Below are 14,455 nucleotides of genomic sequence, written 5' to 3'. Positions count from 1 at the left end.
ATAAAAGCAGTTGAGCACATTTATTCAGTTTGTTTGAAATACAAGGAAAAAAGAAAATGAACAATTTAGAGCAAGCTAGTTGGTAATCCCAATTATACATCAATACAAGGAGATAAAAACGAGGAAACTAATATGGAACATGTACAAGGTTAATGTAGCTCACCGTTCATCAACAGTAATACAAAGGTACAAATACAAAAATTAAAACACATAAAAACAACAATAGACAAACAGATAATATATAAACATTAATGCATAAATACCAAGTTTATCATATAAATAAATTTCAAAACAAATATTATAAGCTGAAATTTAATATAAATGCTATACAAAACAATTTACAACTAAAATAAAAAATGTGACATCAATTATGTACATAAAAATTGCAACGTATGTCAAGGCCAATTTTTAAAACAAGTAATATACATACTAAATGAATTATAAATACACTCATATAAAAATTTGCTAAAGAGTATATATGCATTACAATCTACATAATATAAAATCAATAATGTTTAATAATGCACATAAAGTAAAAACTTAACGAGAATAATATATAAAAATAAAAAATAATAATGTCTTAAAACAAATAACAAATATATAGTAAAATAGGTTTTTTTAAAAGAAAAAAAATGTATATAAGAAAATTTAAAAAACAAATTTCAAAATAAAACAATTTTTTTAAAAAGCATACACCTAAAAACATGAAATTAATGTGCTGAACTAACTAAAAAATCACCGAAATAGCATATTAAAACAAAAGAATGAGTAATTAATGAATTAAAAGAGTAAGGAATTACAAAAAAAAAAAACTAAAAAAGAACTCAATTGAAACAGAAACAGAATTCGGAGGATAATTTTAAACAAATCAAATTATTAAAACAAAATCAATGACTTAAACTAAATGCGCACAAACAAACAGGGACTAAAAATGCAAAATGCCTCCAAGCCCCAAAACGCAACACTTAAGCATGGGTTAAATTAAAATGACACTCAAATTCCAGGGAAAGATTAAAAGGACTAAAGAAAGCATTGACATGGCCCGATTGAATGCTAGCGTATAGGAGAAGGGCTGATTGCGCAAATTCCCCATCCAGAGCCAAAACGCGCTGACCCCCTCTTTTGGGTCGGGTCGACGCGCGGGTCACCCCCCCATACGGCGCCGTTTCACTTCAATTACTTAACCCATTTTTTTTTTCTGAAAACCATTTTAATCTCTATTTTAAAAACAAAAACCTAAAACCTTTCATTTTTTCCCTTTTCCCTCCGGCCGAAAGGCTATCATTTGACCCCCCAACTGCCCAAAATCCGATTGCAACCAACGGACCACCGACGGCGTGAGCGCGACGTAACTCCGGTGAGCTTTTCCCTCTTTTCTCTTATACTATTTTCACACAAAATAGATAAATCAAGGAAATAGTAGCAAAACTGAAAGGAAAAAAAACTTAAAATCACCTTTAACAAATATTGTTGCTTTTGATCTCTGTTTGTGTTAGATTTTGTGTATATTCTCTATTATTGTATTCGTAAAAAAAAAAGATCCTCTACAATGAGTTTTCATGAGGCTTTTATAGCCTTTTTACAATGCTTGTTTGCAGATGCATGGTCGAGCGTACCACTAACGTGGTGTGGTGGAGCAGCACACGATGCGGAGAGGTGCGCGACGTGCGGTGCCTGGAGACTGTCTTGGCTGCAGCGGCTGAAGCACTTAGGGTTTCTTGTTTTTATTTATTTTGCTGGAAAATTTTGAACTTTTGGGCTTGTAATTTTGGGCTAAGGTTTGAGGATTTTTATTGGGCCTGTTTGGGTTTGATTTTTTATTTTCTGTTTATTTATTTGGGGGTCATGGGCCGGGCAATTTTGGCCCATTACAATCACATATGTGTTATCAACTTGTAACCTGTCGTTTCCAAGATTGCTTGTTTAAATAATTAATTTCAGATCATGCAATTAAGACAATTCATCTTACTAATACCAATGAGTTTATATCTCAGTCTTTTATTGATTGAGTTTGAAATTTTTTTGTAAAAGTTTGTTAGTTATGTCCACAATGGTTTAGAGAAATTATTGATTAAACGCATTTGATTAATGTTTAAACTATTATTTATAAGAACTAAACTTCCTATTTCAACATGAGATTATGTTGATTTACGTGTTGTACGCATCAAGCCAATAAGTTATAAATACTCCCTGTTACAATTGGTTTTTAGTTAAGAGCTAAATATTTCCCATCTTTGAACTTTTGTATGTGCGCATATATTCTAATTTTTCCACCAAAACGCACAACGATGATTGACTCCTCAAAGAAAGTTGGGAATATATATTAATTACAATTCCCATTGTATTATTAGATGTTTTGGATGTATTGAAGATTCAAATTATGACATGATTTTTTATTACTATTTTGATTTGATAATTTTCCTGACATTAGGGGGAGAGAAATATTAACTTGTAATGGGGGAGAGTATTTTGAACCAGAAGTTCAACAATGATAACTCATTACAAGTTCCAAATATCAAAATTCTCATAAAAGAAAATAATAAATCTAGATGGCCATATAGTGAAGACGGGTGCTCCAAAAGAGACCAAAGACATAACTAATAAGTAAAACTCTAGAAGAAATTCAGGTACCTGAAACTGAAGATTAAAATAATGAAAATAAGAGATCTTGATAAGATATATCAATTTGAGAAAATGTGGAATCGATAATAAAAGTGGTCGACGATAGTTTTTTATACAATATTATTGTTGAAATAATGAAATAAAAGAAGGATCTTAAATAAATCTATTGAAAAATATAGATATGGAATATAATGCTCAAAATAGAAAGACGCAACTCGAGTACAATTAAATTCGTGAAGTTTTGGGACTAGTAATCAAAATATCTAAAGGTATAAAGTCAGTGAGGGTACAAATGAAGTAGTTTTGTAAAAGCAGAATAAAAATATGAAGTTTTTCGCTAAGTCCTAACATTGATTATGAAAAGATATAATATTTTTTTTTGGTAGATGCAATAAACTTCAGTTGTATTATTAAACTGACAGTTCATAAAAGATTTAACTTGCGTTTAATGGTTGTTGTTACAACCTTTTATGAATCCCTATATAGTAAAGTTTATATTAAAATTATTGAATGATTTAGAATGCTAGAAGCATATTGAAATTCTCAGGAAATTGATTATTTATATGAATTGAAATAATTTGAACATATGCGGTAAATTTGACTAAGTGAATAGTAGTTGAAGGAGGATAATAAAATGGTCCAAAATACTTATTTATATTTTTATAGAAGAATATTCCTATGATTATTGTTGAAACTCCTGAAGAATATTCCCCCCCAAATTTTCTCTCACTCATGACTTTCAAAAGAATGGTGATACAAATGTTTAGCAATGCATTCAAATAGTCATTTGAAAAACTAATATTCAAGATTGAATACGTAGAATATGAGATATTATGTGATATTTTTATGAGAGGAGTAAATATGCGCTATACTCTTTTTTCCTTAACCAAGGTTTTGTCCCATTGCATTTTCCTGATAAGATTTTTAATGAGGCAACATATTATGCGTATTATAGATATGTGTACTTTTTTTCCTTCCCTAAGAATTTTTTTTCCATAGGGTCTTATCTTAGTAAAGCTTTAACGAGATACATTATCTACCAATGGACATCCAATGGAGATTATGAATATCTTATTAAGTGGATGTTCATCAAGATCAAGATAAGTTTTGATGTACTTTAAATTCTAATAGTGATTAGAAAGTGGATCTCTACTTCATTTATACTTCTTATGCCGATAAATAGAGACTTTAGAGAAGCATTGTAATATTCCGATTGATCAATAAAATACGCTCTCTCTTTTGCTCTCTTATTCTCTTTGTTATTTATTCTTTGTCTTTTATTTTATAACAGTATCAATTATCTTTTAAAATTAAATTTTATATTAAAAATGTGTATTTAATAATAGGATATATTTACATTTTTAAGAAAATTTTTACGCATACAATTAATAAAATTAAATTTTATTTATATATATTAAAATATATTTTTTATTTTTAAAATTTAAATTTTATTAATATGATAGCCACATCAATATTGTTAACAGACATGTCAATAAATTAACACAAAGAATTTTTTGATGAAATTCGCCAATTTGAGAACTCAATTAAATACAAAAAATTACGAATTACTTATGTCGAAACTAATTTTATTTTGAAAAAATGGGGATCGACTTAAAAAAAGAAGAAGCCAATTACGGAGTCGCCACCGACCCTTTTCTGAGGTGGGATCGGATCACCCTGAAATTGATCATTTTAATAAAACATTTTGATTTATTAAAACAATAATTTTAGGTCTACGTAAGTCGAGAATAAGGGTTCGGAAGTCGGTTACGCACGAGGAAGGGCTAGCACCTTCGTAACGCCCAAAATTGGTACCTAATTGATTAATCAATGTCCTTATGTCTAAAATTTAAAAGATATTTTGAAATACGATTTCTTTTAAAACATTTGAATAACTCAAATTGGTCATTAAGAATTCTCTTGTTACGAAGGAATAAAATATCACATCCAGCACGTTAGGACATGACTTTTTAAACCCTCGAAACCACGACAGAGTTTTAATTTCCAAAAGCTCATGTATTTGAAAATTTCAAAAGGATACTCGATCATTTGGTCCAACGAAAAACTGAAACCCAACACATTAGGGCACGATTTCTCGGATTTCCAAACATAGAACATTGCCTTGTTTTGAAGTTTAGAAAAGCAGACGAAATTTTAAAGGGGATGCTTGATTATTTTCGATAAATGGAAAATCGAAACCTAGCACGTTAAGGCACGATTTCCCGAATTTCAAACATCAAACATTGCCTTTGTTTTGGGAAATTTTTAAATTAACAGTTATAAAAAACAGATTTCAAAATACTTGTTTGGTTTGCTTGGGAATAAAAAAAACAATCGATATTGAGTGAACATGGGAATTACAATCATGATGCAAGAATGAGAAACCAACAAATATAGTATCGAGCATGAAATAAAAATTCGTGACAATAATATTACATGAATAATCGAAAATAATAAGAAAACAGGAATAAATTAGGGTACATGCAATGGCAACACATCATATACTATATAAATACAAACATTAATAACCGAAGGCTAATGAATTAGAAGCTAATTTGGAAGAAATTCCAAGCAAATTACACCAATGAAATATAATCAAGTTTTAAAATAGAATAAAATGAATAATAGGAAAGGAAAAAAATTGAAGACATTACTATAAAAAAAACAAATAGATTTGAAATAATAGATATAAGAATTTAAAATAAGCAGAAAAATGAATAGTATCTTGAATATTAATATACAAATGAATTTTAAAATAAATATTATAAAGTGAATAATACAAAATAATACATATATCAATTTACATAAATAATAAAAACTAGATAACTTAATGTAAATAGTTGGTACATAAAATATAAATAATAAAAATATTTGAAATAATAAAATGATAAAAAGAAAATAATAAAAAGAAACTAAAACAATGTGAGAAAAATAATATGTTAAGAATAATATATCAAAAAAATGAATAATAAATAATCATAAAGAATACAAAAATATATACTAAAAAACTTAATTGGAATAAAAACAAAGTTAGAACAGAATCAAGGATTGAAATTAAACGCGCGCAGACGACCGAGGACTGATAATGCAAATGGACCAATATTCCAAAATGAAACGTTAAAAATGCGGCCTAATTTGAACAAACACACAAATTACATGGACAAATTCAAAAAACCAAGAAATATTAATAAGACTTAATCAAATGATGGCACAAATAGGAGAGACCGAGCGCGCAAATTCCCCATTTAAGGGGGGAAATACGCATGGACCAGGTCAAACACGCTATCTCTCCCCCCTCTTAATTGCACTGCTGTGCAGTTTTAATATAATCTTTATTTTATATATTTTTTAAAACATTAAAGGAGCTTTTAGAAAGCCCTAAAAGCTTTAACTATTTTCTCAATTCCCTCACTTTCCCCTTGTTTCACCAGCCGAATGGCTAAGCCTCAAAAGTTGTTGAAATCTGACCGCAACAACGGAGGGCCTGAGCGCGTCGTGACTCCGGTGAGTCTCTCTCTCTCCCTTATGTATTTTGTATTTGTATGTAAACTCGATTGAAAATGAAAAAACACAATAAATAGCTATAAATCACCTTTGAAGTATATTTTTTATTGCTTTCTTATTGATTTTTGTATGTATTTGGTGTACAATTTCTCTGAAAAAAAGAAAGAAAAAACCCCCAAATAATGAAAAATTCAAAGGCTTTATAGCCAAGTGTAAAACCGTTTCTTGCTGTTTTCTTGTTCAACTTGCAGGTCATGAAGACGTGGAGGAGGGCGACGTGGTACGTGGGTGCGAACGTGGAGCAAGGCACGCGTGTATGGAGGAGGCGGTCGTAGCTGCGGGGCAAAGGAGGCTTCTAGTGTTTAGAGTTTGCTGAAAAGTGTTTTGAGTTTGGGGTATTTTGGGGCTATTTGGGTTAATTGGGTTAGTCTTATTTTGGGCTTATAATTGAGTTTGTTGTTTTTGTAATTTTAGATTTTTTTATGTGGATTATTTAGTTTTATTTATTGGGCTAGAATTAAGTAGCCCGGGTTAAAATTGGGTCTTACAATTTAATTGATTTTTTTTAAATAATTGAAGTGAAATAAATAAAGGGACAAAACCAGACTTGTGAATTTTTGAGATAAGCACATCTACGGTGCTAACATGTTTCCTCTTTATATATGTAATAGATTTTCACATTAGGCCAACAAAAAAAAAAGAATAAAATTGCAAAAGTAGTAGTGGCATGAAGGCAGGTGTGTTATTGGCAAAACATGAATGCATTATTCCTTTCATTGGAATTGCTTTTTGCTCACACCACTTGCTTCTCCTCCTTACTCATCTCAGCATGGCCTCAAAACCCTTCATCGCATTAGCCACCACTGTTTTCTTCTTCTCCCTCATCGCCGTCAATCATTTTGGGAAACCTTTCCAGGGAAAACTTGGGGAAATGGAAGTTGTCCCAATTACGGATGCCGTAGGACCTGAAAGTGTAGCATTTCACCCACTTGGAGACGGTCCCTACGTCGGAATATCCGACGGTCGGATTATCAAGTGGCAACCAAATGAGCATCGGTGGATCAGTTTTGGCATCACTTCTCCTAACAGGTGCGTGTCTTACAAGTTATTGTTTTTTCCTCGTAAGCAATCTAGTTTACGTTTATCCTCCATCAATGGTTTGGTTAGTTCGGATTTTTTATTTTTCCCAGTGGATGGTTTGGTTTGAATTTCAATTTTTTTATATTAAATTTTAGATTTTAATTTTTTTTTACTTATCCTAATAATAAAACATTATTTGATAAAATTATGAAGTCCTTTTTTCAAGTAAATAAAAAATAATTTATAAGTCAATTTGATTATAGATTCTTATCATATCTATTTTTTTTATACAATGTTTACAATTATCCATAGTCTCTCCTCAATCTTTAAATATGAGAATGATGCGCTTCAATACGTTGAAAACTATATCTTCCTGTACTAGCAACAATAATGATGTTAAACTCAATCAGCTATATAATATTTATTTTTATGCCATTAAAATTAATTACAAATTTTTAACTTATATTTCAAATACAGTGTTCTCTGGGTATATATGGTTGAAGAAATTGTTATTATGTGATGTTGTTCGTCTCGTATCATAGCCACTCACGTGTGTAGGATTAGAAATGTCTTTCCCTCGACAAGCTTGTGTGGCTTATATTCTGCATGCACGCCCACCCTCCAAACTAGTGACATATTATTATTATTATTATTATTATTATTATTATAGTAGGGAAAAACCAAGACTTTCTACAAAATTATTAGTGATGAGACTGAGATGATGAGTTTTTAACAGAGAAGGATGTGAAGGGAAACACGATCATGAGACAAGGGAACACATATGTGGACGTCCATTAGGCATATGCTTCCACGAGACTACCGGTGACCTTCACATCGCGGATGCATACATGGGACTACTAAAACTAGGTCCAGCAGGTGGCTTAGCCACTCCTATCCCAACGCATGCTCAACCTCAACCTATCCCTTTCACATTCACCAATAGCTTGGACATCAATCAATCTGATGGCTCCATTTATTTCTCCCACACCTCTTCTCTTTATCACAGGAGGTACGTACCATCTCTAAAATTCTATCTACTATTAATTCATTATATCAATTGTTCCTACTCAATGCTTTGGTGCATTATATGAATTAAAGTAATTACCTAAACATAGAGAGCTTATATGGTAATAGAATAGGACATGACTGTTAACTTCTCTATATCATAGATTGATTTGTGGATAATCTTCATTTGCTGAAATCATGTGATAGTAAAGAAGGGCACCCGCGTGTATTAATGCTGGCCAAGAGAGATGTACTAAATGGTTAGGTTTATTTAATGTGATTTGATTAAAAATATTTGTGTACCATATTGCTTATTGCATCATAAGGTAAAGTTCTTCTAAATATATTCATAATGTTGTATAATTTCAAGTTATGGTCTATTAGACGAATGTTCAATTTTTTTAAAAATAGTCTGGATTTAAATTATGATTATGCTCGTAATATTGCATACCATGAATTATATATATATATGTATATTAATAAGTGAAAGCTTTCCCTAAGCAATATAGAATTGTTGAACTTGGAATTGAGAAAGCTTATTTTGGCCACGACTAACCAAATCAAAAAGATTGTGATTTATTGGTATTAAAAGTATAATAAGTATGGGTTATTGAATTTAAGGCTTTTTAATATGAAACTAATCTTATACCTTCTTTTGCTTTCCATAAAATATATTAGGTATTTTTTTAATATATATTCTTATAGCTTTATAATTTGTTTTATGGATTTTAAATTTCTCTCTCATATTTGCATTGTTTTCATATGTTTTGCATACATATTCATAATAATTGAAGTTTCAAACTATAAAATTATTTTTTAAGAAAAAATAAATCATTACACCAATCACACATTAATATAAATTGTAAACTATTAAAATAGTTATTTTTATTTGTTTCAGGTTACGTTTTAGTCATTAAGCTGTTAATTGTTGTTAACGGTGTAACAGAAAGCTGACGTGGCACGTTGAATTATCATTTCAAATGAAAATTTTTGGTTAAATTATACAATTGCCCCTTATATTTTTTCATTTTGAGTAATTTATTTATTTATTTTTTCCTTTTATGTCCTTTTAATTTTCTTTATCTCTTCAGCTTCTCTCTCTGTTTTCCTCTTTTCTTCATTTCTTTTAACGTGGTTTTTTTATATTTTTCATTTGTTAAAACTAGTCTACAAATGCGCTTCACTCGATAAAAAATTAAATTTTTCAAAAAAATAAAAATATAAAAACTAATTTTAACAAATGAAAAACATATTAAAATTAACCATATCTATTAAATTTTTTTTACCTAGTATAGCCAAGTAGAGAGAGATTCGAAATTCTTTAACTAATTCTGAAGTTGAATCAAGTTCTTTCACCAAAAGGATTCTTTTGTTTTCTTCTCATTCAATTTAATGTGTCTGCTAAGGTTCTATGATATCAATCTCTCCTTTTATTATTGCTAGATTTTCACTAGATTTTATTCTAAAAATATTTATATAAAAAATTTTATGATTATTATTAAATGTATTTTTTTAGATTTATCAAAATGTAAAAAGATATAAATATCTTTAAAATAATATTTGTTACTTTGGAAAATAATTGAGTTTTTTGATAATTTTCTGATCTGTTGAAGGGTGACACCAATTCAGTTAACCTTTTAATATATATACTAGATTATGAATGCGGGGGAAAAATAAAATTATGTAACAAATATGTTTTTAAAAAATGTTATAAATAACAAATAAGGCTTTGGTTAAATCATAGAATACAAATTTAGTAAATTAAAGAGACATGGATTCAAATCTTCTTCTTGTGTATGTTTTTCTATTTTTAGGCATAATAATTTATTTAACTCTTACACTTACGTTATTTGTCAAATCACTTAAAATAGATGAAAAAATTAATATTTGTCAACTTTGTTGACGTGGCATGCACATGGATTCCATGTTAACAATTAATCAATTTTTAAAATTTAGAAAACTCAAAAATATAAAATTATTTTTAAAAATTAAAAATTATTTAAAAAGTATAAAAATGATAAAAAAATTTAATTTTTAAAATTTAATTATCGTTAAAGTAGTATGTGGATTATCACGTTTAAAAATTTAATTAATTCTATTTTGGGATAATTGGACGATCATTGCAAGTTTAAAATTAAAAAAAGATAAAAAAAATTGAATCAAGAGTTAAAATGATTTCTTTTGTAAAATTAGAAAACAACAATGATAATTTATAGAATTTTTTTTTTGGTAATATATACTATAGATTATAGATTAGAAACACCCAAATCTTACTTATCATCGTCTTCTTCTCCTCCTTTCAACAAGAAAAATAAGTTCAAATGGTGTATGAAGAATATTGAAAAGTGGTACAAACTGTTTTGCAGGAACCATATAGCAGTGGTTCTAAGTGGGGATAAAACAGGAATGCTGTTGAAATACGAGCAAGAAAGCAAACAAATCACTGTCCTTCTAACCAATCTTTCGTTCCCAAATGGAGTGGCATTAAGCAAAGATGGCAGCTTTCTTGTGTTTGCAGAAACCACCAAATGCAGGATCCTAAGGTACTGGTTATCAACACCCAAAGCTGGAAACCTGGAAACATTGGCACAACTCCCAGGATTCCCAGATAATATCAAAAGGAGCCCCAGAGGAGGATTTTGGGTGGCCATTCATTCACGAAGATGCAAGGTTTTGTCATGGATTCTTTCGTATTCAAAACTAGGGAATGCTTTGATTTGGGTATTGCCTGTTGATGTCATTACCAAAGCTTATTCAGTGATGTCGAAGTATTTAGGGAGTGGGCTGGCAATGAGGATAAGTGAAGAGGGTATTATTTTAGAAACTTTGGAACTTGAGAGTGGGAATAAAATGAGTTCCATAAGTGAAGTGCAAGAGAAAGATGACCACTTATGGATGGGATCAATTAACATGCCTTTCCTCGGTGTGTATAGGTTATAAATTTTACTTACTTTTTAATTCCAAAATAATAATATAAATAACTTTAAAAGGGCCTGATCAGGAAGTCTATCTAATTCTCCGGAAATCATCAATTTAAATCCTTTAATTGTTTCTACTAGACCAACATATTTTCCCGGAAAACCTGTAAATACTTTCGCTATGAAAAAGGGTTGTGATAAGAAACGCTCAATTTTTCGCGTTCTTATTACGGTTAAACGATCTTATTCGGACAATTCATCCAACCCAATGATAGCTATAATGTCCTGAAGTTCTTTGTAATGCTCTAAGGTTTGCTTAACCCTTTGTGCAGTTTCATAATGTTCCTCACCAACGATTCAAGGTTGGAGCATAGTGGACGTTGAGTCTAAAGGATCTACCACTAGATAAATACCTTTGACATATTTTATTAAAAAAATAAAAATAAATAAATTTATTAAAAATACAGTTAGAATGAATATGGATAAATGAGTATTCAGATTCAAATATTTCTAAAAGAACCTATACATTTTTAAAGATTTCTTTTAAAATTTATGTTTGTCATGTGACGTATTGAGAGGCTACCACGTGTCACTACTAAATCGGCTATCAGTGCCACGTTTGCACATACTAACGATGTTAGTACATACATACATACTAATTTCGATGACAAAATATAAGTTCAAGTACCAATTAGATTCAAGAAAAAATTAGGTACTAACTAAATACAAATGGACAAATTTAAATGGCAATATATGTATATATATTAACCTTTTTTTTTCTTTGATTGTAAAGTCATAAAGGTAGTAACAAGTGTTGAGTGTAATGGTAAGTTACATTTCACTTTTAGGAAAAAAACTCAAATTTGAAGTTTAGAGATGATATTATTGAGAGTAACAATCACAACTCCAAAAAAATCTTTATGGACAGTAAAATAGACATCTCTACCAAAAAAATTATAAAGGTTAACAATAAGAAGATATTTGGAAGCTTTATTTATTTAGCTTGGGGATCATCCCGCAAGAAGACCATTCATTTGATCTTCATGTTCTCGAGCTAGAGATAGATATTAATGTGATCGAGAAGATTCGCATACACTCTCTTGTCGGGAAAGCTACCATTGTGAAGGTACCAAAGCTCAATCCCCTGAAAAACGTGCTTAATTTCTATAGCATGGCCTTTAAAAGGCACCATTGAGGTTCATGAACCGGAGAACATATTCATGTTCATATTCGGTGATGAAATTGACAAGATGAACATTTTCATCATGAAGCCGTGGTCCGCAATGGGATGGCATCTTGATATGAAAACTTCACCTCGTGGAGCCCTCCCTCAATGTTATTAGTTTCTCCACGTTGAAATTTTGAGATGGATATGGGGACAAGATTCCATCCCAAATATTATGTGAGGTATAAATGTTTTCAGCGGCACATTTGACTAAAGTTTTGTTTTTAAGAAAGAAAATTAGAAAGATAGAAAAATGAAGGGTAGAAAATAGAATGATGAAAAAAAAATTCATTTTATATGCGTGTCTGATAAGAAAGATGGAAAAAGTGAAAGAACAATTAATTTTCTTCCCATCATTGCTTGGTAGAGTTAAAAAAATGAAAAAGGCGAAAAAATAAAATATTTGAAAAATACATAATTTTGAACGGATATACACCTTTCTCATTTTCTCCATTGGGAAGATTGATTTTTATGAATTGAGATAGAAAAATGATAATCTCTCCTATTGTTTTTACCCTAACATTTCTTCCCTATCAAGTATATTCAAAATTTATTTTCTTTTCACTTTTCTACTCTCTCCTTTTATCCAACCAAACACGCCTTAAAAATAGTGTTAAAATCTTTAAAACTAAAAGTTGGAAACTAGTTTCTCGTGAGTTTGACATGCTCTAAAATATTGTCTCAACTTATGGCTATTCACAATCACAGGCGCACGTAACATCAAGTGGTAATATACAACAAAATACTTCACAAGAAGTACGCCAAGGATAAAATCTTTCAGGGAAGCTGACTTAACTCTAATCGAAATTACAAATGCATTACTCTTTAACACTAGTTATCTACCAACCTAATAAAATGCATGATTATCAACATTGTAGGTATTTGAATTAATCTTAATAACGTTTTATTTGTAACATCCTCAAAATGGCACAATTTCAAGGCATGAATAGTAAATTTTGAGGTGATGACAAACTTCGAAATATTTATGTTTAAATTAAGTGTCATGAAAGGGTGCTGATGGAAATAATTAAGCGATGTAATTATCTAACCATTAATTGCATAATGTCTAAGGAATTGAATGGAAATTAAACCCTTCCATCCTTGTTAAAAGAATTGAAAGAATTGAGCCCTATTAAAAGAGTGGTAATTATCTTGACATTACTAATCGCATAATGTCAAATCCTCTGTTATTGCGACCACCACCTCACGACGGCTCACATTGCTACCACATTCGAAACTAGAATACGAAGATGAAGACATTATAACTTACTTTTCTTTCGAGGAAAGTGAAAGGAAGTAGGAAAACAGTGAGCCACTTCGAGAAAATCTATGTTAGGATCGACCCGATTAAGCAACAAGTAAAAAAATTGCTGAATAAGTTGGAGAAATTGAACACACAAATTTAACGTGGAAAAACCCCTCCAAAGAGGATAAAAAACCACGGGCAAAGATAATTTTACTATAATGGCAAAAGAACGAAGACTACAAATATGGAGATAAAAACTAAACCCCGAAAATTTGAAAATAAAGAACCCTCAAAACGTAAACATAAAATTCTCTAAATGTGTTATGAGTTCTAATCTCTAATAGGTGTATTTTTTAAGGTTGTAAAAGAACCTATTTATAGACTAAATTAGTAGGTCAAATAAACTATGCTAATAAATGCTAAATATATTATACTAACAAATACTAAATCTTTTAGAAAGAAAATATATTTTGTTTAACTTGACTTGCATGCAATCTCTTAGAATTTGGGTCATACAACTCTAACAATCTCCACCTTGACACGAATTCTTACAATGCCATCTTTGCCAAAGCCCGCCACGGGATTATCTTGAACTATGTAGGGAATTAACTAAGTCGAATCTGTGCTTAGAAGCTGGAAGACTTATAGCCTTCGACTTGTGCACTACCAAATCAAAACTAACTTGGGTTTGGTCTCACGAAAACAGTGCCCTAGCTTTTCAAAATTTACATCCAAAAGAGAACCTCTCTTCAACGAAACGGTTATAACTTTTTCCCTCCTATGACCAAGTTGTCTCCGCTCCAAACGAGTTGGCTTCGACTCCGTAACGAACAAGGGACGTCTGATTTCACCGGC

The 14,455-nt window shown here is 30.4% G+C and overlaps 1 protein-coding gene and 1 long non-coding RNA gene across 2 annotated transcripts; both read left to right on the top strand.

The window, feature by feature from the left end:
* The first annotated feature begins 734 nt into the window (after positions 1 to 734).
* Positions 735 to 1,931, top strand: LOC107921791 (uncharacterized). The gene is made up of 2 exons (XR_001691096.2): positions 735 to 1,357; positions 1,599 to 1,931. It is a non-coding gene; the product is annotated as an uncharacterized lncRNA (long non-coding RNA).
* Positions 1,932 to 5,879: 3,948 nt separating this feature from the next.
* Positions 5,880 to 11,205, top strand: LOC107922538 (protein STRICTOSIDINE SYNTHASE-LIKE 2). The gene is made up of 4 exons (XM_016852623.2): positions 5,880 to 6,126; positions 6,378 to 7,215; positions 7,943 to 8,215; positions 10,578 to 11,205. The coding sequence occupies exons 2-4, from the start codon at positions 6,854 to 6,856 to the stop codon at positions 11,149 to 11,151; spliced, it is 1,209 nt and encodes a 402-aa protein (XP_016708112.1). The 5' UTR covers positions 5,880 to 6,126; positions 6,378 to 6,853; the 3' UTR covers positions 11,152 to 11,205.
* Positions 11,206 to 14,455: the final 3,250 nt, after the last annotated feature.

Source organism: Gossypium hirsutum, chromosome A01, assembly GCF_007990345.1.
Source record: "Gossypium hirsutum isolate 1008001.06 chromosome A01, Gossypium_hirsutum_v2.1, whole genome shotgun sequence".
NCBI lineage: Eukaryota > Viridiplantae > Streptophyta > Magnoliopsida > Malvales > Malvaceae > Gossypium > Gossypium hirsutum.
This window is presented reverse-complemented; position numbering and strand designations above follow the sequence as displayed.

Coding starts and splice junctions, on each gene's coding strand:
- LOC107922538 (XM_016852623.2), top strand. CDS start 6,854: ATGAAGGCAGGTGTGTTATTGGCAAAACATGAATGCATTATTCCTTTC. Junction 7,216..7,942: donor GGCATCACTTCTCCTAACAG/GTGCGTGTCTTA, acceptor AGTTTTTAACAG/AGAAGGATGTGAAGGGAAAC. Junction 8,216..10,577: donor TCTTCTCTTTATCACAGGAG/GTACGTACCATC, acceptor ACTGTTTTGCAG/GAACCATATAGCAGTGGTTC.